At 46.9% G+C, this 24,260-nt stretch overlaps 1 protein-coding gene across 6 annotated transcripts in view; it reads right to left on the minus strand.

Moving 5' to 3' along the window:
• Positions 1 to 24,260, minus strand: part of adgrg6 (adhesion G protein-coupled receptor G6) — a 171,907-nt gene that overhangs the window by 141,863 nt on the left and 5,784 nt on the right. For all 6 annotated transcript variants that reach the window (XM_085979249.1, XM_085979248.1, XM_085979245.1 and 3 more), the window contains exon 3: positions 3,454 to 3,554. In XM_085979249.1, coding sequence (XP_085835375.1) covers positions 3,454 to 3,553 — 100 coding nt within the window. In that variant the 5' untranslated portion in view covers position 3,554. The remainder of the gene's footprint in view (positions 1 to 3,453; positions 3,555 to 24,260) is intronic.

The raw sequence follows: 24,260 nt of genomic DNA on the forward strand, positions 1-24,260 counted from the left end.
TCCTTAACCTGTCCCATTACACCTCCTCTCACCTTAAATATCTCTTAATGTCTCTTAATCTCTCCTGCTTTCTATCCCATCACTGACCTTCCCTTTTGTTCTTTCATCCCCTCCCCCTTTTCCCAGCCCCTAAACTTGCTTTCCATCTCCTGCTTTTTTCCAGTTCTGACGAAGGGTCATCGACCTGAAACGTTAACTCTGTTTCTCTCTCCACGGATGCTGCCTGACCTGCTGAGTTTTCCCAGCGTTTTCTGTTGTTATTTCGGATTTCCAGCATCCGCAGTATTTTGCTATTCTATATAAATGCAAGTTGTTGTTGTTGCAGTACACCGCCAATGCCCCTGGCATTTGTCAATATGCACAAAGTTATCATTCTACGATGACAATTAATACTTTATTGATGATATTTTGTTTATGATTCCTTTCAAGACATTGCACAATGTGGCCGCCCTCAGCTGATGGTTTGTTTCTCAACTTCCTCTTTCTCCCATTCTCTGCCGAAGGCGCCTGCTCGTGCCGAGAGCCAGTGACACGTGGGCCACCGCCCTCCATCCCTGCGGCTTTCTTTCACGTGCGAGACCGAGGCGGTGAATGCTGGCAGGCTATTGCTCTGTGGGAGCCACTTACTGCACTTGGCCCAGTGCGCCACGCACACACACTTTCCAGCCGGAGCGATCTGGACCAGCTCCGACTCCAGACTGACCCTTTTCCCTTTCCCAAGCTCAGCAGCAGGAAGACCAATTCTCGCACCGCTAGCCATGGTTCTATCTGAGAACCAGCACCCCGAGCCCAGACCGGGGATTGCCCGCGGGGCCTTCCTTATCTGCATGAGTCGATGCCACATGAGGTGGTGCCCACTGTGCCCGGCAGCCTTCAATCAGAAGAGATGTGAGGAGAGGAGGGCCAAGAGACACGAGGCAGGACACAGCACTCAGGATCATGAAGTGATTCAGAATATCCACAGTCCCTTGAAGTACAACCAGATTTTCAGAGCGCCAGAATGGATTAAATCATGCACATATGTTAGTTCCTTCTGAGGGGGTTTAGTCCTATTAATGAAAGCAAGCTGGCCAAGGGAAAGGGAATGGAATAAACTGGTAGCACAGTGAAAGGACAAATAAAAAGGAACAAATTAGTAATAAGAGTAAAAGAAAAATCATGCAAAATCAAAATACACTGTAAACAATAAAAAATACGACGATTTCAATGAACACATTAATGTAAAAGCTGCTGTTGTCGGTATCGGCGTCCGATATTAATGCAGTGTTTTGATATTCCTCTGTCCACTATTTTGGTAAAGGCCTCAACCCATTTATATTGGCCCGTAATTTGCGGTCAGCGGCGAGGCAAAGGCGTTCGCCGCTGGCCCCGAAGAAAGCTGCCCACAAAGATCTCGCCATCCCTGTGGAGAGAAGTTCGGCTTTTCCGATGTTCGCTTGACAGCAGTGCAGCGCAATGGGGGTTCCACAGCGCCAGCTGCTGTGACGCCAACAAGCTGTCTGAGCAGCCAATCACAATGCAGAAGTCTCACTGACCAGGAAGTGAACTTCATTAAAAAAAGTTAGAAAGAGCAAGAAAACAAAGATTGGGGCTCTCACATGCGGAAAAGGCAAACCTGAAATAAAGGTGAACAAACTTTAAAAAAAAATTATAATTTTACATTTTTTAAAATATTGTAATTTTTATTAAAATGGACAAGTTTGACACTCCACAAAATTAAAATTAGTTTTTTCTGGGCCATAACGTTTGTTTAGCAGTCAATGCGCTGTTAAAGCCCCAGTTACACCTAATACAAAAGGGTCTAACCTTTAATGGGGTGTTTAACAGCGATCACTCTGCGGAAAAGCCCACGTTTTCATCAGTTTCCCTGATTTCACTGATTACAGTGATTGCTGGCTATGGAGGGGGGGGGGGGCGCACAGCACAGCCAGTGTTGGAGCAGTGAGTGACTGACCACAACTTCAGGATTTCCACGTAAGGGTGTGCATGAGCTACATCCTGAAGTCGTGATCAGTTTCAAAGGGGTAATAACAGCGAAATGTGTTCGTTCGCTGTTATTACCCACCGCAAATACCGGGCCAATGTATTCAAAATCTTCCTGTAGTCACATTTGTCTCACGCTTGTTTGTCAACTTTTCCCATTGTAAATTCTTATGTCTAATGGAAGCTGACTGTAAACTTGTCACGCTGTAATTACACTCTCCTAACAGTGGTGGCACTGTAGCAGTCGGCTGGGAAAGTCTTACGCTCCAACCAGCTCCACTTCTCCCCTTCCCAAATTGCTGCACAACTTGTTAGTTAACTACAAGTCTATTCATATATATATTAAAAAAATAATGTCTGCACTCACTTTCTGTCAACTTTTTCCATTATAAGTTCCTACGTTCACGTTTATCTTAGGAACTGCCTATGGAGATTGTCAGGCTGTAATTATACCCTCGGGCCAGTGAAGGCGCTGCAGCACCACCACTGGAGGGAGGTTATCATTACAGACTGGCGAGTTTATATAGACAGTTTCCATTATTATTACATATAGAATTACATAGAATGTACAGCATAGAAACAGGCCTTTCAGACCAACTGGTCTGTGCCGGTGTTTATGCTCCACACGAGCCTCCTCCCACCCCTCTTCATCTCACCCTATCAGCATATCCTTCTATTCCTTTCTCCCTCATGTGTTTATCGAGCTTCCCTTTAAATCCATCTCTGCTATTCGCCTCAACCACTCCCTGTGGTAGCGAGTTCCACGTTCTCACCTCTCTCTCTGGGTAAAGAAGTTTCTCCTGAATTCCCTATTGGATGTATCAGTGACTATCTTATATTGATGACCCCTAGTTCTGGTCTCCCCCACAAGTGGAAACATCTTCTCTACATCTACCCTATCGAACCCCTTCATAATTTTAAAGGCCTCCATCGGGTCACCACTCAGCCTTCTCTTTTCTAGAGAAAAGAGCCCCAGCCTGTTCACCCTTTCCTGATAGGTACAACCTCTCAGTTATGGTAACATCCTTGTAAATGTGGACGTAGGTATTTATAACAGAGATACATAAAAATAAGGATAGAATGTGTGACTCTAAATTGGGAATTGAATTAAGTCTGCGAGCCCCTGGTCCAATTATCCCCCGGCCTCTAACCCTGCTTCACCTGAAGACTCCAATTGGTCTTGACTCCCTGTGTGAGCAACGCCACAGGAGATCTGCTCGCTTGAAATAAGCGGCTTAACATCAAAGCGATGGACAGTGGAATGCCATTCAAACACTTTAAGCATTGGCCCACCAATATGGCCAACAGCAGCAGGTTTTGGGCTATTAGCTTTGAACGTTCAAAATAAAAATAGAACAATGTTTTAACTAAAAAAAAGCATTAAATAAAACAGGAACATTATTCCAATACTGAAACAATCAAAAGTGAGAGGCTGTTCTCCCTCCAGTTCTGGGAAGGAGGTGTGCTTACCTGTGGGATCGAGACAGCTTGTGAAAATGACCAAATGGCAGAGAAAATTCCAGAAGTTCCAACCTGGGTAGAAGCACCACACCCTGGTTTTGTGGGACATCCTGTAGAAAACAAAGAGGCCCGAGGGCGCAGAGCAACAAGGGTTAGTCTTCAGAGAAATGGTTCGCTCCCATTCCAAGGGACCATGGCTTTTAACACTCACCGCTAAATGGAGCAAAATAATCCCCCCTACTCATATTATACAGAACTACGCAGCTCGTCCAACGAGCCACTTACATAGAAACATAGAAGATAGGAGCAGGAGTAGGCCATTTGGCCCCTCGAGCCCGCTCTGCCATTCAATGAGATCATGGCAGTTCATCCAAATTCAGTACCCTGTCCCTGCTTTCTCCCCATATCCCTTGATCCCTTTAACCTTAGGCTGGGGAATATGCTCGGAGCTGCACCCGCTCCTCCGCCCTAACGGCGCTGGAAAACGGGATTGCCCTCACACTTCCGGGGATGGACTGCGAGCAGCTCCAAGGAAATTCCAACTCTAGTTTCTCCCTACCTCTGTAATCTCCGCCAGCCCAACAACCCTGCGTGATATCTGGGCTCCTCCAATTCTGGCCTCTTGAGCAATCCTGATTTCCATCGCTCCACCGTTGGCGGCCGTGCCTTCGCCTGCCGAGGCCCCAAGCTCTGGAATTCCCTCCCTAAACCTCTCCGCCTCTCTCTACCTCTCTTTCCTCCTTTAAGACACTCCTTAAAACCTACCTCTCTGACCAAGTTGCCCTTGTGTGCAGTTTTGGTCACCTTATCTGAGGAAGGATGTTCTTGCCATGGAGGGAGTGCAGCGAAGATTCACCAGGCTGATACCTGGGATGGCAGGAATGACGTACGAGGAGAGATTGGGTCAATTGGGCTTATACTCGCTGGAGTTTAGAAGAATGAGAGGGGATCTCATTGAAACTTATAAAATTCTAACAGGACTAGACAGACTAGATGCAGGAAGGATGTTCCCGATGGCCGGGGAGTCCAGAACCAGGGGTCACAGTCTAAGGATAAGGGGTAAGCCATTTAGGACAGAGATGAGGAGGAATTTCTTCACCCAGAGAGTGGTGAACCTGTGGAATTCTCTACCACAGAAGGCAGTAGAGGCCAATTCATTAAATATATTCAAGAAGGAGTTGGATATATTTCTTAAGGCTAAAGGGATCAAGGGGTATGGGGAGAAAGCAGGGACAGGGTACTGAATTTGGATGATCAGCCATGATCGCATTGAATGGCGGAGCAGGCTCGAGGGGCTGAATGGCCGACTCCTGCTCCTATCTTCTATGCTTCTATGTTCCTAATATCTCCTTATGTGGCTCAGTGTTAAATTTTGTTTTATAACACTCCTGTGAAGTGCCTCGGGATGTTTTACTACAATGAAGGCACTATATAAATACAAGTTGTTGTTGTTGTTTAATTCTCCGGCCATAAGCAACACTGGCGAATCCACAACTCTTGCCCATTCCAAGTTGCCCTGAAGTTAACATAATTGTTTGCACACGTCGCATAGACCTCAGTCACATGTAGGCCAGACTGGGTGGAGTTGGTGGGATCCTATCCTCAGACACATTACTGAACCAGAGCTGCTTTTATGGTCAAAATAACAACAAAAAATGCTGGAAAAACTCAGCAGGTCAGGCAACATCCGTGGAGAGAAATTTGAGTTGACGTTTCGGGTTGAAACCCTTCTTCAAATCGAGTCCTTTTATTATTGTAAACATCTCAGTCAGATCACCCTTCAATCTTCTACACTCAAGGGAATACAAGTCAGGTTCATGCAACCTGTCCCCATAAGTTAAGCTGGTATCACATCATATCAAGTGTGAAGTATCTTCACACTTTCACTATTTGCTCTGGTGGATTGTGAATTCACAACATCTAGGTTACTAGTCAAGTACCACACCACATAAGTGTCACCCATGGCTCAATGGTAACACTCTGGCCTCTGAATTAGAAGGTTGTGGATTCAAGTCCCACTCCAGACACTTGAAAACAAAATCTAGCCTGACACTCCAGTACAGTACTGAAGGAAGTGCTGTCATTCAGATAAGATGTTAAACTGATGGCTCACCTGCTCTCTCAGGTGGATATAGAAACATAGAAGATAGGAGCAGGAGTAGGCCATTCGGCCCCTCGAGCCTGCTCCACCATTCAATGCGATCATGGCTGATCATCCAAATTCAGTACCCGGTCCCTGCTTTCTCCCCCTATCCCTTGATCCCCTTAGCCTTAAGAAATATATCTAACTCCTTCTTGAATATATTTAATGAATTGGCCTCAATTGTCTTCTGTGGTAGAGAATTCCACAGGTTCACCACTCTCTGGGTGAAGAAATTCCTCCTCATCTCAGTCCTAAATAGCTTACCCCTTATCCTTAGATTGTGACCCCTGGTTCTGGACTCCCCCGCCATCGGGAACATCCTTCCTGCATCTAGTCTGTCCAGTCCTGTTAGAATTTTATAAGTTTCAATGAGATCCCCTCTCATTCTTCTAAACTCTATTGAATATAAGCCTAATCGACCCAATCTCTCTTCATTCCTGCCATTCCAGGTATCAGTCTGGTGAATCTTCGCTGCACTCCCTCCATGGCAAGAACATCCTTCCTCAGATAAGGCAACCAAAACTGCAGACAATACTCAAGGTGTGGTCTCATCAAGGCCCTGTAAAACTGCAGCAAGGCATTCTTGCTCCTGTACTCGAATCCTCTCGCTATGAAGGCCAGCATACCATTTGCCTTCTTAACCGCCTGCTACACCTGCATGCTTACCTTCAGCGACTGGTGCACAAGGACACCCAGGTCTCGTTGCACTTCCCCTTCTCCCAATCTATTGCCATTCAGATAATAATCTGCCTTCCTGTTTTTGCCACCAAAGTGGATAACCTTGCATTTATCCACATTATACTGCATATGCCATGCATTTGCCCAATCACCCAACCTGTCCAAATCATACTGGAGTTTCTCTGCATCCTCCTCACAGCACACACGCCCACCCAGCTTTGTGTCGTCTGCAAACTTGGAGATATTACATCTAGTTCCCTCGTCTAGATCATTAATATATATTGTGAATACCTGGGGTCCTAGCACTGATCCCTGCGGTACCCCACTAGTCACTGCCTGCCACTCGGAAAAAGACCCGTTTATTCCAACTCTTTGCTTCCTGTCTGCCAACCAGTTTTCTATCTAAGTCAGTACCTTACCCCCAATCCCATGTGCCTTAACTTTGCACACCAATCTCTTATGCGCGACCTTATCGAAAGCCTTCTGAAAGTCCAAATACACCACATCCACTGGTTCTCCCTTATCTATTCTACCAGTTACATCCTCAAAAAATTCCAGTAGATTAGTCAAGCATGATTTACCTTTTGTAAATCCATGTTGACTTTGTCCGATCCTGTCACTGTTTTCCAAGTGCTCTGCTATTACATCTTTTATAATGGACTCTAGCAATTTCCCCACTACCGATGTCAGGCTTACCGGTCTATAATTCCCCGTTTTTTCTCTACCACCTTTTTTAAATAGTGGGGTTACATTAGCTACCCTCCAATCCATGGGAACTGTTCCAGAGTCTATAGAACATAAGAACATAGGAAATAGCAGCTGCAGTAGGCCATTTGGCCCTTCGACAAGATCATGGCTGATCTTCTACCTTAACTCCACCTTCGCACACTATCCCATAGCTCCCAAAAATGTACTGCCCTCTGTCTTGAATATACTCAATGACTGAGCATCCACAGCTCTCTGGGATAGAGAAGTCCAAAGATTCACAGCCCTTTGAATGAAGACATTTCTGCTCATCTCAGTCCTAAATGGCCAACCTCTTATTCTGAGACTGTGACCCCGTGTTCTAGACTCCCCAGGCAGGGGAAACATTTTCTCAGCATTAACCCTGTCCAGCCCCTTAAGAATTTTATATGTTTCAATTAAACCACCTCTCATTCTTCTAAACTCTGGGGAATATAGACCTAGTCTACTCAATCTCTCCTCCTAGGGCAATCCCCCCATCCCAGGAACCAGTCCTGTGAACCTTCCTTGCACTCCCTCTAAGGCAAGTATGTCGTTCCTTAGGTAAAGAGACCAGAACTGTACGCAGTGCTCCAGGTGTGGCCTCACCAATGCCCTGTATAATTGCAGTAAGACTTCTTTACTTTTATACTCTAATCCCTTTGTAACAAAAGCTAACATACCATTTGATTTCCTAATTTTTTGCTGTACCTGCATGTTAACTTTCTGTGATTCATGTACAAGGACACCCAGGTCCCTCTCAATGCAAACATTTCCCAGTCTCTCACCATTCAAAAAATATTCTGCTTTTTTGTTTTTCCTACCAAGGTGGATAACTTCACACTTCCCCACATTGTATTCTATTTACCGTGTAAAGGATCCCACGGCACTATTTTGAAAAAGAGCAGGGGAGTTCTCCCCGGTGTCGTGGCCAATATTTATCCCTCAACCAACATCACTAAACAGAAATGGATTATCTGGTCATTTATCTCATTGCTGTTTACAGAATCTTGCTGTGTGCAAATTGGCTGCTGCGTTTCCCTATATTATAACAATGGTCTTGCTTAAGAAGTACCACATTGGTCATAAAGCACTTTGAGATGTCCTGAGGTTGTGAAAGGCACTATAAAAATGCAAGTCTTTCTTTTTACCAAACCCTTTCGAGATATAGAGCTTGGATTTTCCATTTGTTCATTAAAAGGTCCCAAATTTCTGCCACCAGAGCAAATAAATGAGCATAGATTTAGATTTAAATTTGCCCCTTTGTGCTCCTGGAGCACAGAGACAATTCAACCGAGGAGATTAGTACAGTAGATTCAAAACCCACACAGTTCTAGAGTTTAGAATAATGAGAGGTGATCTCATTGAAACATACAAAATTCTTACAGGACTTGACAGGGTAGATGCTCGGAGGATGTTTCCCTGGCTGGGGAGTCTAGAACCAGGGCTCACAGTCTCAGAATAAGGGGTCGGCAATTTAGGACTGAGATGAGGAGAAATTTCTTCACTCAGAGGGTGGTGAATCTTTGGAATTCTCTACCCGAGGGCTGTGGAGGCTCAGTCGTTGAGTATATTCAAGACAGAGAGCGATATATTTTTGAATATTAAGGGAATCAAGGGATATGGGGATAGTGCAGGAAAGTGGAGATGAGGTAGAAGATCAGCCATGATCTCACTGAATGGTGGAGCAGGCTCGAAGGGCCAAATGGCCGACTCCTGCTCCTATTTCTTATGTTCTTATGGTCCAGTTCATTGATGGGTAGGCTGTGAATCGGTCATGTTGACTTCTGCACCCGAATTTGTAACACGTGCTCCTGTCCCGATGAAACTCTGCACCAGCTGTGCTGAAAGATCAAACTCACCCCGTCATTCCAACCAGGTGAAATTGATCTGAAACTTGCACTTGCTGACAAGATGAAACTGCCGTATACTGCTTCTGAAACCTACACCTGCCTACGTGCGATTATCATTAATTGCTCACCAATCTTAATTGTCAGTAACTCTTTCAAACAGCATTGTCTTTGTGGGCAGGCTGTGTTCTAGGAATATCCCGTGAAAATCCCACTGTTGTACTAACCGGCCATTGGCGTTTTCTATTGGAGCAGACACCACTTTCTCAAGGACAGTTCTCAATTAGTTTTTTTCTTTATTTCCACAATAAATTAATGGCAGACCCGATTGCCACATTGCTGGTGACTGAGTCACACCCAGTTATGGTTTTACTTTCTCCACCCATGAGCTGTCTCCCCACTCTCCTGAAGACACCTACTCATCTTTGGGGGTATGGTTCCAGGGATGCCTAGTTCACCCGCGAGTGCAGAAGAGGTTGGTGGGATCTTTGACCATGGTGGTGGGGGGGGTGGATCATAGCTCTGTCCTGCCCTCACATCACATGACACTGCACATGTATCACTGGATCAACGGATGGTGTTCAGGAGTGGCAAACCCTAGATGGTTTTTCCCCACTTTAGCCCAGGAGGGGGTCTAAGGTCAACACTGATGCCCCTACCATTAAGCCCGGCCATTAACAGCTGTCACAGCACGGGCCAGGAATGGAAACTAGAGACCTTCCCGATTTGTACGTCTCCATTCTACCCTGGGCTGCCAACTGAACTCCTGGGACTGTCCACCTATCTTTGTGGAGAAGGTAGTATTGTGTGCTACCTAGGTAACGCTGTCCCTCCAATAATTACACCTATTGGTGTCAGCATGGCTCAGTGAGTAGCGCGCGTGCCTCGGAGTCAGAAGGTTGTGCGTTCAAGCACAAAAACCTAGTCTGACATTCCCAGGGCAGTGTTGAGGGAGCGCTGCACTGTCGGAGGTGCCGTCTTTTGGATGAGACGTTAAACTGAAGCCTCGTCTGCCCTCTTGGGCGGATGTAAAAGATCCCACGGCACTATTTCGAAGAAGAGCAGGGGAGTTCTCCCCGGTGTCCTGGGGCCAATATTTATCCCTCAACCAACATCACTAAAACAGATGATCTGGTCATTATCACATTGCAGTTTGTGGGAGCTTGCTGTGCGCAAATTGTCTGTCGCATTTCCTACATTACAACAGCGACTACACTCCACAAGTACTTCATTGGCTGTAAAGCGCTTTGGGACGTCCTGAGGTTGTGAAAGGCGCTACATAAATGCAAGTCTTTCTTTCTCCTTTACACCATCATAACAAAATAAGTTTAACTGAAACATCTTGTTTAAATACTTTTTTGTGCAGAAAGGAAGTCAATTCTACTGGGTTTCCTGACTCATACCCTGGATTGGCACAAATCCTGAAAGCTACCAAGAGAGATATCTATACTATTATTAGTCTCTTTTGGTTAAACAGCACATTCTGCTTTAAAACTGCTGCCTGGTGGGTTTGGAGTTGGACTCCTCCCCCCATGACATCATTAAGTTCCACTCCAGTGACAGCACAAGTGAGGAATGTTGGCCTCTGGAGGGTATTCCCTGTTCTCTAAAGTTACACTGGGTAAAGGGAGCTCTCTGCTCTCACTCTGCCTCCTTATTAGTAATTTCTTAGCACAAACCCTGCTACTACGGACCAGCGAGGAACTGCAGTAAATGGAGACTTGTCTCCTTGAGAGTTGAACAGAAAGGGGATTCATCCTAAATTCAAAAGTTTCCTGGGTTAAAGCATCCGGGTCTCTGTACTCTAGCAAAGCATAGACTAAGGGGTGATTTGATTGAGACATTTAAGGTGATGACGGGACTACATTGTGTTTTTGTAGCAGCACGGTGGCATAGTGGTTAGCACTGTTGCCTCACAGCGCCAGAGACCCGGGTTCGAATCCGGCCTCGGGCGACTGTCTGTGTGGAGTTTGCACATTCTCCCCGTGTTTGCGTGGGTTTTCTCCGGGTGCTCCGGTTTCCTCCCACAGTCCAAAGATGTGCGGGTTAGGTTGATTGGCTATGATAAATTGACCCTTAGTGTTAGGGGGATTAAATACGTGGGGTTACAGGGATAGGGTGGGATATGTGTTGGTGTAGGGGTTACGGGGATCGGGTGGGATATGTGTCGGTGCAGGCTCGATGGGCCGAAATGGCCTCTATCTGCACTGTGGGGTTTCTGTGATTCTGTGAACTGTTGCAACTGAATGGGTTAGGGAGGACCAGCGGTCACTCGTACATGTTCTGTAAGAGTGGAACTAGGTTAGATTTTAGGAGGTTCATCTTTCCCCAGACAATAGGGGACCGCTGGAACAGGCTGCCGGCTCGTGCGGTGGACGCTGATTCACTGAATTCGTTCAAGCGAGAGCTGGACCTGTTTCTGGCTGGGGCAGAGGTCACCTCGGACAAGGGGTGGGTACCATGTAATGTTAATCAGTGCCAGAGTGGAAAAGTCACATTGGTGCAGTGAGGAACGAACGCTCTTTGGAGACTGGGGTTGGTTGAGTTAATCTACTTGGTCCAAACGAGAGGAAGCTTTACTCTGGACCTAACACATGCTGTGTCTCATTCAGCTGATGGGGCAGTTATGTGATGCAAGGTGGCTAAATATTTGAGTCTGTAGGACGCCCGTCAAACAGCAGCCTTTGACGATCACTCACATTTAGTTCCCCCCCTTAACAGGTGGAGAGGTTTTGCTGGTCCTCAGTCAGAAACACATTGAAGAAGTGGAATCTCCATTTTTGTGGAGGGTGGGACAGATCGAGTGACAGGATTATGGGACAAATTGGCAGGAAGATTTACCCATCTTGTTGAGGTAGAACTCCAGGAAGCTGTGTTGACAGTTGCTTTGGAGAACTCCGAAGTCTGGGACCACCCTGTTCCTTCAGGTTGAGCAGCAACATAGACACGAGAGGGGAAGAGTTCCTCTGGTCACGATGTGTCCTAACATTGTAAATGTATTCCTAAAGATATACTCTGACTGGCGTTTCTAATGAAAGCTTAAGCATGATGAAAAGAAATTCCTTTATATTTCCACTGGGAATACCAAACAAGTAGCCATTTTATGGCACATTTACAGAGTCACTGCCCAGTTTTCTTTCACTAATGGCCTTTTGTTGTTCTTAAAAGGTCTTCAGCTATATTTTTCAGTCACAAATGTAGGCAGAAATGTCAGTGCGCACTTAAGTTAGAGGCTTTCCCTGTTTTATACTGGCATCAGCTCTGTAGCTGATATTAACAACCGGAAGAAAATAAATGTTCAGAATGAAGTTTGTCTGCATCGAATGAAACTTGCCTCCGAGCTTAGGGTCTAGGCAGCTGAAGGCATGGCCACCAATGACGGTGTGATAAAATCGGGGATGCTCAAGAGGCCAGAACTGAAGGTGCGCAGAGATCTCGGAGCGACGTGGGGCTGGAGGAGGTTACGGAGGTAGGTAGGGAGGGGGGCGAGCCCATGGAGGGATTTGAAAACAAGGAAGAGAATTTTAAAATCCAGGCATTGCTTGACCGGGAGCCAATGTAGGTCACCAGAAAATCCACCAAAATGCAACAAGAAATACACCAGAATATACCAGTAAACACATTCAAATTGATAAACAAAACCAGGAGAAAATCTGCTAGTACATCCAGCCAACTAACTTATTGGAAAATATGGATCCAGGAAAGGCCGTTTTAGCTCAGGGTGCTTGGTTCCACAGAGCGGCTCTAACTCGCATAGCCTTGGACTGCACCCAGCTTGTTTCAGTGTCTGAGGGAGAGGTCCGACCACAGGTAAATGCTTGAGGAACTTTTCTCTCTAACCCTCGAGGTAATCTTGCAAAACCCATTCCTGACATTTCAACTGACGCTTTTCTGCTTTGAACATTACTTTCCGCCGATGATTTTTTTTCCACGCTCCCAGCAGTGAACATCATCATCGTACGCGCGTATCCTTCTTCTCGTGTGACCTCCGATCCCATTATAAACCAAACATGTGTTTACCTCTTTTATAGAATTTTTCCGACATGACGTTAACTGTATTTTTTGAGGTTATTCCACATAACTCCAGAGATGGGGCAGGGTGTGGGGGGAGGGGAGGATTGTCTCTTGTCCAATCACCATCTACGTTAAAATCACTTGCTTACCTCTACACTATTCAGGCCTCTCATCCACTAAAAGACCTGCGCCAGTTCAAGCTCCTTTTCTCCAATTAAAGCAAAGTCGGTTCTGTGAGTGTCTCCAGCTTGTACAGCCTGAAACTGTTGTAACCACCTTTGTTCTTTTCTGAGCCATGCAGCAGTCCTACAGAGTAAAGCGCCCTCTATACGCTGTCCCATTGGAACAGGAGTAGGCCATTCACACGGGGTGTTCAAACCGGCACTTGGTATTCTAAATACAGTTTTGCTTACTAGCCATTCAGGGTTAATTACTGCAGAAACCAGCCACTACAAAACTCACCAAAACCCAACGTCGCTTTAGGTGTCAGCTGTGGCTCAGTGGGTAGCACTCTTGCCTCTGAGTCAGAAGGTTGTGGGTTCAGAGTCCCCGCTCCAGAGACTGGAGCACACTCCCAGTGCAGTGCTGAAGGAGCGCTGCACTGTCAGAGGTGCCGTCTTTTGGATGAGACGTTAAACCGAGGCCCCTTCTGCCCTCTCAGGTGGGCATAAAAGTTCCCACGGCACTATTTCAAAGAAGAGCAGGGGAGTCCTGGCTAATATTTATCCCTCAATCAACATCCACTAAAACAGATTATCGGGGTCATTATCACATTGCTGTTTGTGGGAGCTTGCTGTGCGCAAACTGACTGCTGCGTTTCTTACATTGCAACAGTGACCACACTTCAAAAAGTACTTCATTGGCCGTCGTGCGTTTGGAAATGTTCTGAGGTCAGGAAAGGCGCGATATAAATGCAAGTCTTTCTTTCTTAGAAGAGGAGCTGTAAGCAATGTGCATTACATCAGAAACGTTCCGCGTTGCACAGCGGATGTTTAATACTGTTTCACATCTGCATTCACTGCACTGGATGGCAATGCGCTCGTTCAGCTCAAAGGACTTCTCCACATCCACCTCCCCAATTCCCTCTGGGAGTACTGGGTTTTACGTCCCCTCCCCTCTGTGGTGACTCAACTAAAGCCAGGAAAGCTCCAAGCGGGAAATATGCCAGGTTCTATCGCCAGGCTGATGACAACATCCCTCGAATGGTCCAAAAACTGTTGACAGCATGTGAATATTGAAGCATGTGTCTGAAGACATTGTCGTCCCCCCATCACGTACTATGTCTTTCCGTCGGCTGTGAAAGAAATAAGCCAATCCACGTTGGGTGACCTGAAACGTTAACTGTGTTTTTCCTCTTGCCACGGATGCTGCCCAGCCTGCTGAGTGTTTCCCAGCATTTTCTGTTTTTATTTCAGATTTCCAGCATCCGCAGTGTTTTGCCTTTAAATCCAAGTTGGGCGTTGGTTTCGTGCTGAATTTTAGGGGAGTTTAAATTTATTCTCGGGATGTAGCAAGGCTGCAGGATGCGCTGGGGAGCTTCTTTTAGAGGTTTGTTCCTTTACAACTGGGCCGCTTCAGAGGGTCAACCAGATAGTGTGGGGCAAGAGTAACACATAGGCCAGACCAGGCGAGAACGGCAGGTTCGCTTTCCTGGACGGCATCAGTGAACCAGTTGGGTTTTTACAAAAATCCAATAAGTTCCATGCCCATTTTTTCCTACTACCAGCCCACCAATAACCAGCTTTCTGATTGGTGGGATGTGACAAATGGTGCTCCCCAGGGATCTGTACCGGGGCCTCGGCTTTTCACCATATTTAATCAATGACTTGGATGAAGGAATAGGGAGCCGTGGATTCAAGCTTGCAGATGACACTAAGTTAGGAGGTACAGTACGCTGTGTGGCTGAGAGGAGGAGGTTACAGAGGGACGCAGGCAGAGTAATGTAGGGGCAGTGTGAGGTCATCGCGATAGCGCAGTGGTTATGTTATTTGGCTGGTAATCCAGAGGCCTCGACTAATAATCTGCGGATATGAGTTCAAATCCCACCACGATAGTAGGGGTATATAAATTCAGTTAATTAAATAAATCTTGAGTTTAAAAAAACAAACTAATATCAGTAATGATGACCATGAAACTACTGCATTGTTGTAAAAACCCATCTGGTTCACTAATGTCCTTCAGGAAAGGAAATCTGCTGCCCTTACCCGGTCTGGCCTATATGTGACTCCAGACCCACAGCAATGTGGTTGACTCTTAACTGCCCTCTGAAATGGGCCTGGCAAGCCACTCAGTTGTTCAAGGGCAGTTAGGAATAGGCAATAAATGCTGGCCTTGCCATGAACAAATTTTTAAAAATCCACTCTGGATCTGAGAAAGACAAATTAGAATATTTTCTTAATGATGAGGGACTTTGAGCTGTGGCGGGGCAAAGGGATTTAGGTGGCCATGTACTGTACACTATTCACTAAAAGCTAGTGCTCTCTCGCTCTCTCTGGGGTAGAAACTGGGCCTCGTCACCTCCACTGCACGGGAGTAAAACGGACGCAATGAGGACCATTTTTGGGGGACCAACGTCCCACGCTCAGAGGATGGCCTAAAAGACGCCTGGCCCAACATTGCATCGGGCCATGTTTCAGGCGTTCTTGGCAGCTGCCTGAAACAGACATTAGGCCCCTTGAGTATGTAAACGAGAGGCCCAACGCCCGTTTTCAGACACTTTTCCAAAATTGGATAGCAGTGAGTGGAGCAGGAGATGGGCCTGCTCAGCTCAACTCCTTTGGCGTCAGGTAAGAAAGAAAAACATTGCTGTGGGCCAGAAACATAGAAGATAGGAGCAGGAGTAGGCCATTCGGCCCCTCGAGCCCGCTCCGCCATTTAATGAGATCATGGCTGATCATCCAAATTCAGTACCCTGTCCCTGCTTTCTCCCCATATCCCTTGATCCCTTTAGCCTTAAGAAATATATCTAACTCCTTCTTGAATATATTTAAATGAATTGGCCTCAACTGCCCTGTGTGGTAGAGAATTCCACAGGTTCACCACTCTCTGGGTGAAGAAATTCCTCCTCTGTCCTAAATGGCTTACCCCTTATCCTTAGACTGTAACCCCTGGCTCTGGACTCCCCGACCATCGGGAACATCCTTCCTGCATCTAGTCTGTCTAGTCCTGTTAGAATTTTATAAATTTCAAGAAGGAACAGGAATGCGCCCCCCACCTCCCCCATCTCCACAATATCCCGATTGTTAACTAATGTTAATGAGGCCTGAGTTCTCAACTAAAGTTAATGAGGCCCGAGGCCCAATTTCGGGCCGGCCTTGGGCCCTCCCGGTTGGGATGTGCATGGCACCCATTTCAGGCCTGAAAACAAGCCTTGAGGAATTTCCACCCATCTTTCTTTCTTTCCCCAGAAGGCCCAACTGTGGTTGTGCTCATGGGATCTGCCACGATGGACAATCAGCACCTAGTCCACACCGTGGCAAAGCCCCATTATTTTGGAAGGCCTATCCCTTTAAGAGATTCCAAAAAAAAATAGGCCTGGCTCTCTCTAAATATTAGCAGTACACTCAGGTTAGTGCAGCAGCTGCAATAGTTTACAATTAGCCATATGCACTTTAAAAATTGACCCCTCGAGAATGTTTTTTAGAAAGGAACGTATTAAAAAGGAAAGAAAATAATTGAGCTTACACATGATCACATAGAGTGGAACTGAGCCAGGTTAAACTGGGAGTTCCACGGACAGAGTTACAGCACAGCAAAGGCCTTATTTATAAAGGGGAGGCCTTGGCATTGGAACGCTCGCGAAACGCCACTGTACACGAATGATCACACTTGCCGCCGAGGCCACTTCATAGCATCTTGGGTCGATTAGGCTTATATTCGCTAGAGTTTAGAAGAATGAGAGGGGATCTCATTGAAACTTATAAAATTCTAACAGGACTAGACAGACTAGATGCAGGAAGGATGTTCTCGATGGTCGGGGAGTCCAGAACCAGGGGTCACAGTCTAAGGATAAGGGGTAAGCCATTTAGGACAGATGAGGAGGAATTTCTTCACCCAGAGAGTGGTGAACCTGTGGAATTCTCTACCACAGAAGGCAGTTGAGGCCAATTCATTAAATATATTCAAGAAGGAGTTGGATATATTTCTTAAAGCTAAACGGATCAAGGGATATGGGGAGAAAGCAGGGACAGGGTACTGAATTTGGATGATCAGCCATGATCGCATTGAATGGCGGAGCAGGCTCGAGGGGCCGAATGGCCTACTCCTGCTCCTATCTTCTATGTTTCTATGTTTCTACAGCACAGAAGTAGGCCATTCAGCCCATCGTGCCTGTGCCGGCTCTTTGAAAGAACTCTCCAATTAGCCCCACTCCCCCGCTCTTTCCCCATAGCCCTGCAAATTTCCCCTTCAAGTATTTATCCAAATCTCTTCTGAAAATTACTATAGAATCCGCTTCCACCGCCCTTTCAGGCAATGCGTTCCTGATCAGAACAACTCGCTGCGGGAAAAAATTCTCCTCATCTTGGCCCTGGTTCTTTTGCCAATTATCTTAAATCTGTGTCCTTTGGTTCCTGACCCTTCTACCATAGAAACATAGAAGATATGAGCAGGAGTAGGCCATTCGGCCCCTCGAGCCTGCTCCGCCATTCAATGAGATCATGGCTGATCATCCAAATTCAGTACCCTGTCCCTGCCTTCTCCCCATATCCCTTGATCCCTTTAGCCTGAAGAAATATATCCAACTCCTTCTTGAATATATTTAATGAATTGGCCTCTACTGCCTTCTGTGGTAGAGAATTCCACAGGTTCACCACTCTCTGGGTGAAAAAATTCCTCCTCATCTCTGTCCTAAATGGCTTACCCCTTATCCTTAAGACTGTGACCCCTGGTTCTGGACTCCCCGGCCATCGGGAACATCCTTCCTGCATCTAGTCTGTCTAGTCCTGTTAGAATTTTATAAGTTTCAATGAGATCCCCTCTCATTCTTCTAAACTCCAGTGAGTATAAGCCCAATCGACCCAATCTCTCCTCGTACGTCATTCCTGCCATCCCAGGTATCAGTCTGGTGAATCTTCGTTGCACTCCTTCCATGGCAAGAACATCCTTCCTCAGATAAGGCGACCAAAACTGCACACAATACTCAAGATGTGGTCTCACCAAGGCCCTGTACAACTGCAGCAAGACATCCTTTTTCCTGTACTCGAATCCTCTCGCTACAAAGGCCAACATACCATTTGCCTTCTTAACCGCCTGCTGCACCTGCATGCTTACCTTCAGCGACTTACCATTGGAAACAGTTTCTCCCTATCTACTTTATAAAAACCCCATATAATTTTGAACATCTCTATTAAATCTCCCCTTGACCTTCTCTACTCTAAGCAGAACAACCCTAGCTTCACCAGTCTCTGCACATAACTGACCTTGCTTGAAAAAGTAATCCGTTACAGCTGGGAGTGCTTTGAGATGCCCCCAAAGATGTGATGAGCCATTTGATTAAAATAAACCTGTTTCTTGTTAAATATATAAATTATAATTTAGGTTAGTAGTGCAAATAACTGGTTTCGTTTCCACAGGAAAAATGGTCGGAATGCAGAATGCAATTCCTGAAGAACTGGTAAAAATCCAGGAATCCTGTATAATTATAATAGAATTTGACTTAATTGGGAACTGTACTCTGATAGCCATGCTCCTAACTATATTTAAGCGGTCACGTTTATTCATTTTTTGACCAGCCATCTCTTTCTTTTCCACTTCCCCGCCTTGTTCCACCTCTTTAGGTTCTTGTCCTGCCCTCCTGCCAAGCTTCTTCCCCGCTGCCCGTGAGGCTGGTTTGGCCAGTCTCCACTACCAGGTCTCTGCCAATACTGTCCCATCACCAATTGCTGTGAAGTCCGAGGCACCCAGATTGGCCAACTCTCCTCCCCTCTTCTTGCCTTGACATCTGGAGCGGAGAATGATGAGCTCACAACGGCTCAATATCCAAAAATGCGACAAGCTCTCATGGTTTCTTCCCAAGAAAGAAAGAAATAACTTGCATTTCTATAGCGCCTTTCACGACCTCAGGACGTCCTAAAGCGCTTTACAGTAAATGAAGTATTTTTTTGAAGTGCGGTCACTGATGTAATGTAGGAAACACGGCAGCCAATTTGCACTCAGCAAGCTCCCACCAGCAGCAATGTGATAATCACCAGGTAATTTGTTTTTGCCATGTTGGTTGAGGGATAAATTTCGGCCCCAGGACACCGGGGATAACTCCTCTGCTCTTCTTCAAAATAGTGCCGTGGTGTAGGAATTCGGGTTGACCTCAGCAGGTATTGGACGAATGCCTACTAAATAATCGAGTTCGACTTCAGGAGAACAATAAATAAGTTCTTTAATAAATAAGTTCTTTAATGCAGGGAGCAGACGAAATACAGCAGGTAAGTGAGATGGTTGCAGGAGCACCGTTGAGTAGGTCTTTCCCCAGCGGGGACGCCACGAGGACTGAGTCCGCAGTCCTCTGGATAGCGCGATGACGTCATCACGCTCGGCTGTGTTTTCCCGCGATTCGGGCGTCACGTGACCGTGTCGTGACGTCAGCGCGTTCGCCCGCGCTTGAGGCGGTCACGTGACCCACGCCAATACGTCGACGCATCTACCCGGCACTGAGGCTGGCCGTTGTGGCCGAAGTCGCGAGCGCGAGAGGCACCCGGCACTGAGGCTGGCCGTTGCAACCGTCGAGGGAGCGGACGGCTGAACTAGGCCGGCGGCTGACGTGTTTAGGTGCGTCACGACGTCAGCGCGCTAGGGCGCTTCTTAAAGGGGCAACGGCCCAAACAGGTAAGTTAAAGGGGCAATGGCCCAAACAGGTAAGTAATATACATACAGTTAGGTTAAAGTGAATTATGTACATTATATATGTAAGGGACACCCGGTGGAACCGCCACAGTGGGATCTTTTACGTCCACCTGAGAGAGCAGACGGGGCCTCGGTTTAACATCTGATTCAAAAGACGGCACCTCCGACAGTGCAGCGCTCCCTCAGTACTGCATCAGGAGTGTCAGCCTGGATTTTTGTGCTCAAGCCTCTGGAGTGGGACTTGAACCCTCACCTTTTGACCCACAGGTAAGAAAGAGCTACCCACTGAGCGACAGCTGACACCTACATTCACTGATTCATGCTGGGCTACGTTCCACAGGATTTGGTACCTCAATGAACTGAGTCCAGACAGTGAGATCTCTGAGCTATTTGACTATGAAGGGCATGACAGCCAACTCCACCCCGATCGCCGGTTGGCATCCACATACATGTACCTGTCAGCAGGGGGTCGATCGGGAGCAAGTGGCTCATTTTTTCCCCATCCCAAGCCTAAGACACCTTGGGGGAAAAATTCAGAAAAACTAGCGCTGGGCGCGGTGCCTCTAATGCCTCCCGCGAAATTCAGCGGGAGGTTAGCGGCGGCGGTAACCGGTAGAGCCCTGCGGCGCTGCGCCTCCAGCGATGACGTCATCGCCGTGCGCAGCGCCTCGGCCGCAAAAGTGGCTCGCGCCCCCTGACCTACCGCCGGACGCGATGTCCGACAGGGTCAGGGGGGCGTTTTTGCGGCCGGGGCGGTGATAATTAAAAGGCAGGTGCAGGGTGGCCATTTTTTGGGGGACGCCTGCCAGCACCTGCCGCCTCTGGCCTCCTCCCGCAGGGTGCCGGCCGCGATCCGTCAGCCCGGCACCCTGCTCCCTGGTGGTCCAGCAGGGCCCCGGTGCGCGCTGCACTAGGCCCCTCCCCTTAAATCAGGGGAGGGAGGCCTGTAATACGCGCCTGTTATGATGTGCGTGGCACTGTTGCGCGTATCGCCGCGATATTCAATGGGAGAGTCTCAAGAGGGAGGGGGAGGGCTTCCAGTAGCACGTGCCTCCTGCTTGGGGCGCTACCACTGAATTCCGGGTGCAGGGGGCGCTAACTTTTTCAGGGCGCTAAAAGTAGCAGTCCGGGAAACCAAAACTTGGGACAGTCCGAGCAAGGATAGTTCAGTTCCTCAAAGGGCCAGCAGCCTTGCCAACTGAAGCACTAGGGAAGCCCTGTTAAATTCTAAGCTTTAGATAGAACACTTGTTGCAACACAGGATACAAGCCTGTCCTCCACTGCAACACGTTATAATGAGGTAGTGGCTTGGTAATATTTTGAATTGGGGGGAAGTGCGGGTGGGGGTTGTCCTTGTGTGCAGGGAGGGGGAGGGGGTTCGGAAGCTGAATTAAAAAGAAAAGATATATCAATGCTGGAAACTGGAAATAAAAATAGAAAGTGTGGAAACATGCTGGAGGGTCAGTCAGCATCTGTGTCCACCATCATTGTCTGATGGGCAACTAGGGATGGGCAATAAATGCCAGCCTTGACAGGGACGTCCAGCATGAATAAAAGCAAAATTCTGTGGTGAGAACAGACAGCTCTTTTTTACAATAATAACAACAGAAGAGAGTGCTGGAAACGCTCAGCAGGTCGGGCAGCATCGAGGAGAGAGAAACAGAGTTAACGTTTCGGGTCGAGGACCCTTGGGTCTCTCCTCGATGCTGCCTGACCTGCTGAGTGTTTCCAGCATTTTCTGTTGTTATTTCAGATTTCCAGCATCCGCAGTATTTTGCTATGAGCTCTTTTTTACAACTGGGCAACTCTTCTTTGCTTCTGACATAGGGTCTGCGGCTTTTCTCCTTTCTGGTGGACAGTGTTTGTTGTGAGTCTTTATTTAAGTTCGTAACATTGACTAGTAACTCTGGTTAATGTATCCCAGATACTATAACCTTTACTCCACATCTGCCAATTAAAGTCCCCCTGGTCCCACCTCCCCGCTCCAACCCCCCTCCCCCTCGCCCACTAACTGCAATTAAAGGATAAGGTCACTATTCAGTAATTAGCCGCAAATGTGTTTTCAGACCTCCCAATCAGACCCCAGGCACACGCAGAGAGAAGCTCCATTGATAAAAAGGCATGTCACAGACAAAGTCCAGGCACTGGAGACTCGCTAATTCTCTCGGTTTACTCCTTGTCTTGCTCACTTCTAATGCGCTCCATTCCCAGCTGCGGGGAGCTCCAGTTACGATTGCAGTTATCAGAAAACGTCTTTTTTTCCTTCACGCGGAGAAAAAACAACCCCGCTAAGCCCCAGTCCTCAGTCGCGCCCAGTTTACTGCTAAACTTTTCTGAGCCTACAGTGGCGGCATTAGCGAACAAACGCTGAACATGTTTGGGTGACACGCGGCTTTCCTCTGTGTCCGCTAAAGCAGCAAAGGAACGTCACAGAAATGCGTTCAATGTTCATTTTCAAACATCAGCTTGTATTTATACAGCATCTTTACAGAGCAAAACATCCCAAAGTGATTCACATGAGCGATTAGCAAACAAAATTTGACACCGAGCCACATGAGGAGAAATTAGGGCAGGTGACCAAAGGCTTGGTCAAAGAGGGAGGTTTTAAGGTGCATCTTAAAGGAGGAAAGAGAGGTAGCGAGGTGGGGAAGTTTAGGGAGGGAATTCCAAAATTCCAGACATCTCAAAGGATCATTTCTAAACTAGAAGTTTATAGTTTTAATTAGTGATTGCGAGTCCATGATTATAAACAGTGTTCTCCCCCTTTAGGATGCTGGTACTTATTTTTTACACACTACAGCACCTAAAGTACCAGACCATCTGTTTTTAGTGATGTTGGATGGGGATTAGATGTTGGTCAGGATGCTGGGGAGAACCCCCCTGCTCTCTCTTAAAGAGACACGGCCCTCCCATACAGAATCTATCGCAGACCTTTTATTGTGTGTGTCTGCTTGCAAGAAAAGCTGTGAAGTGCAATGTAACGCCCCTTCGAAGTGCTTGTGTGAAAGATCGTTGAGTAAGATGTGCGTAGTGACATTGTAAGAGTGTTCTTGTGTATTTCCGGTGAGAGTACTGTATATAGAATTTTACAGCACGGAAACAGGCCATTCAACCTAATTGGTCTATGCTGGGGTTTATGCTCCACACGAGCCTCCTCTCACCCTATCAGCATACCCTTCTATTCCTTTCTCCCTCATGTGTTTATCCAGCTTCCCCTTAAATGCTTCTATATTAGTCGCCTCAACCACTTCCTGTGGTAGCAAGTTCCACATTCTCACCACGCTCTGAGTAAAGAAGTTTCTCCTGAATTCCCTATTGGATTTATTAGTGACTATCTTATATTTAGGGCTCGAGTTCTGCACCCCACCCCCCCACAAGTGGGAACAACATCTCTACGTCTACCCTATCAAACCCTTTCATAATCTGAAAGACCTCGATCAGGTCACCCCTCAGCCTTCTCTATACTAGACAAAGAACCCCAGCCTGTTCAATCTTTCCTGATAGGTACAACCTCTGGTATCATCCTTGTAATTCTCCAGTGCCCCGATATCCTTTTTGTAACATGGAGACCAGAACTGTGCACATTTTCTTTTTTAGATCACAGCACATTTTTTTACGAACATCTTTATTTTGATTTTGCTGAAAATGTTCAACGGGAGAAGTTTTCATAAATGTAATTCCCGATGTCGCTATGCACAGCTCCCAAAGGGATTGTAACACACTTCTGATGAGAACTGCTTACAGCTCTCTTCTCCGAACACCCAAACAAACAACCTGTAGAAGAAGATGGCGCCCATTTAACTCACAGAATCGTAGAATGGTTACAGCACAGGAGGAGGCCATTCGGCCCATCTGCAAGAACACTTCAGCTAGTCCCACTCCCCCGCCCTTTCCCCATAGTCCTGCAATTTTTTTTCCTTCGGGTACTTATCCAATTCCCTTTTGAAAGCCACGATTGAATCTGCCTCCACCACCCTTTCAGGCAGTGCATTCCAGATTCTAACCACTCGCTGCGTAAAAAAGTTTTTCCTCATGTCACCTTTGGTTCTTTGGCCAATCACCTTAAATCTGTGTCCGCTGGTTCTCCACCCTTCTGCCAATGGGAACAGTTTCTCTCTATCTTTCTGTCTAGACCCCTCATGATTTTGAACACCTTTATCAAATCTCCTCTCGACCTTCTCTGCTCAAACTCGGTCTCATATCTATCCCTCCATATGAACTTTGAGACATCAGTTAGACTAAGCCACTCTTCTGAGAGTGGTACCTGCTGATCTGAGACAAGCACTCCACAGGGTACGATGCATGTAGAAAGATGTCAGCTGTGGCTCACTGGGTAGCATTCTTGCCTCTGAATTAGCAAGTCATGGGTTCAAGTCCCATTCCATGTAACGTGAGCCCATAATCCAGACTGACACTGCCAGTCCAGCACCGAGGGAGCACTACACTGTCGGAGGTGCTGTCTTTCAGATGAGACATTAACCCAAGGCCCCATCTGGCCTCTCAGCTGCGTGTAAAAGATCCCACTGTACTATTTCAATAGAAGAGCAGGTAAGTTCTTCCCAGTGTCCTGA

Source organism: Somniosus microcephalus, chromosome 3 (assembly GCF_052327205.1).
Source record: "Somniosus microcephalus isolate GS21.2 chromosome 3, FLI_Smic_1.0, whole genome shotgun sequence".
Classification (NCBI taxonomy): domain Eukaryota; kingdom Metazoa; phylum Chordata; class Chondrichthyes; order Squaliformes; family Somniosidae; genus Somniosus; species Somniosus microcephalus.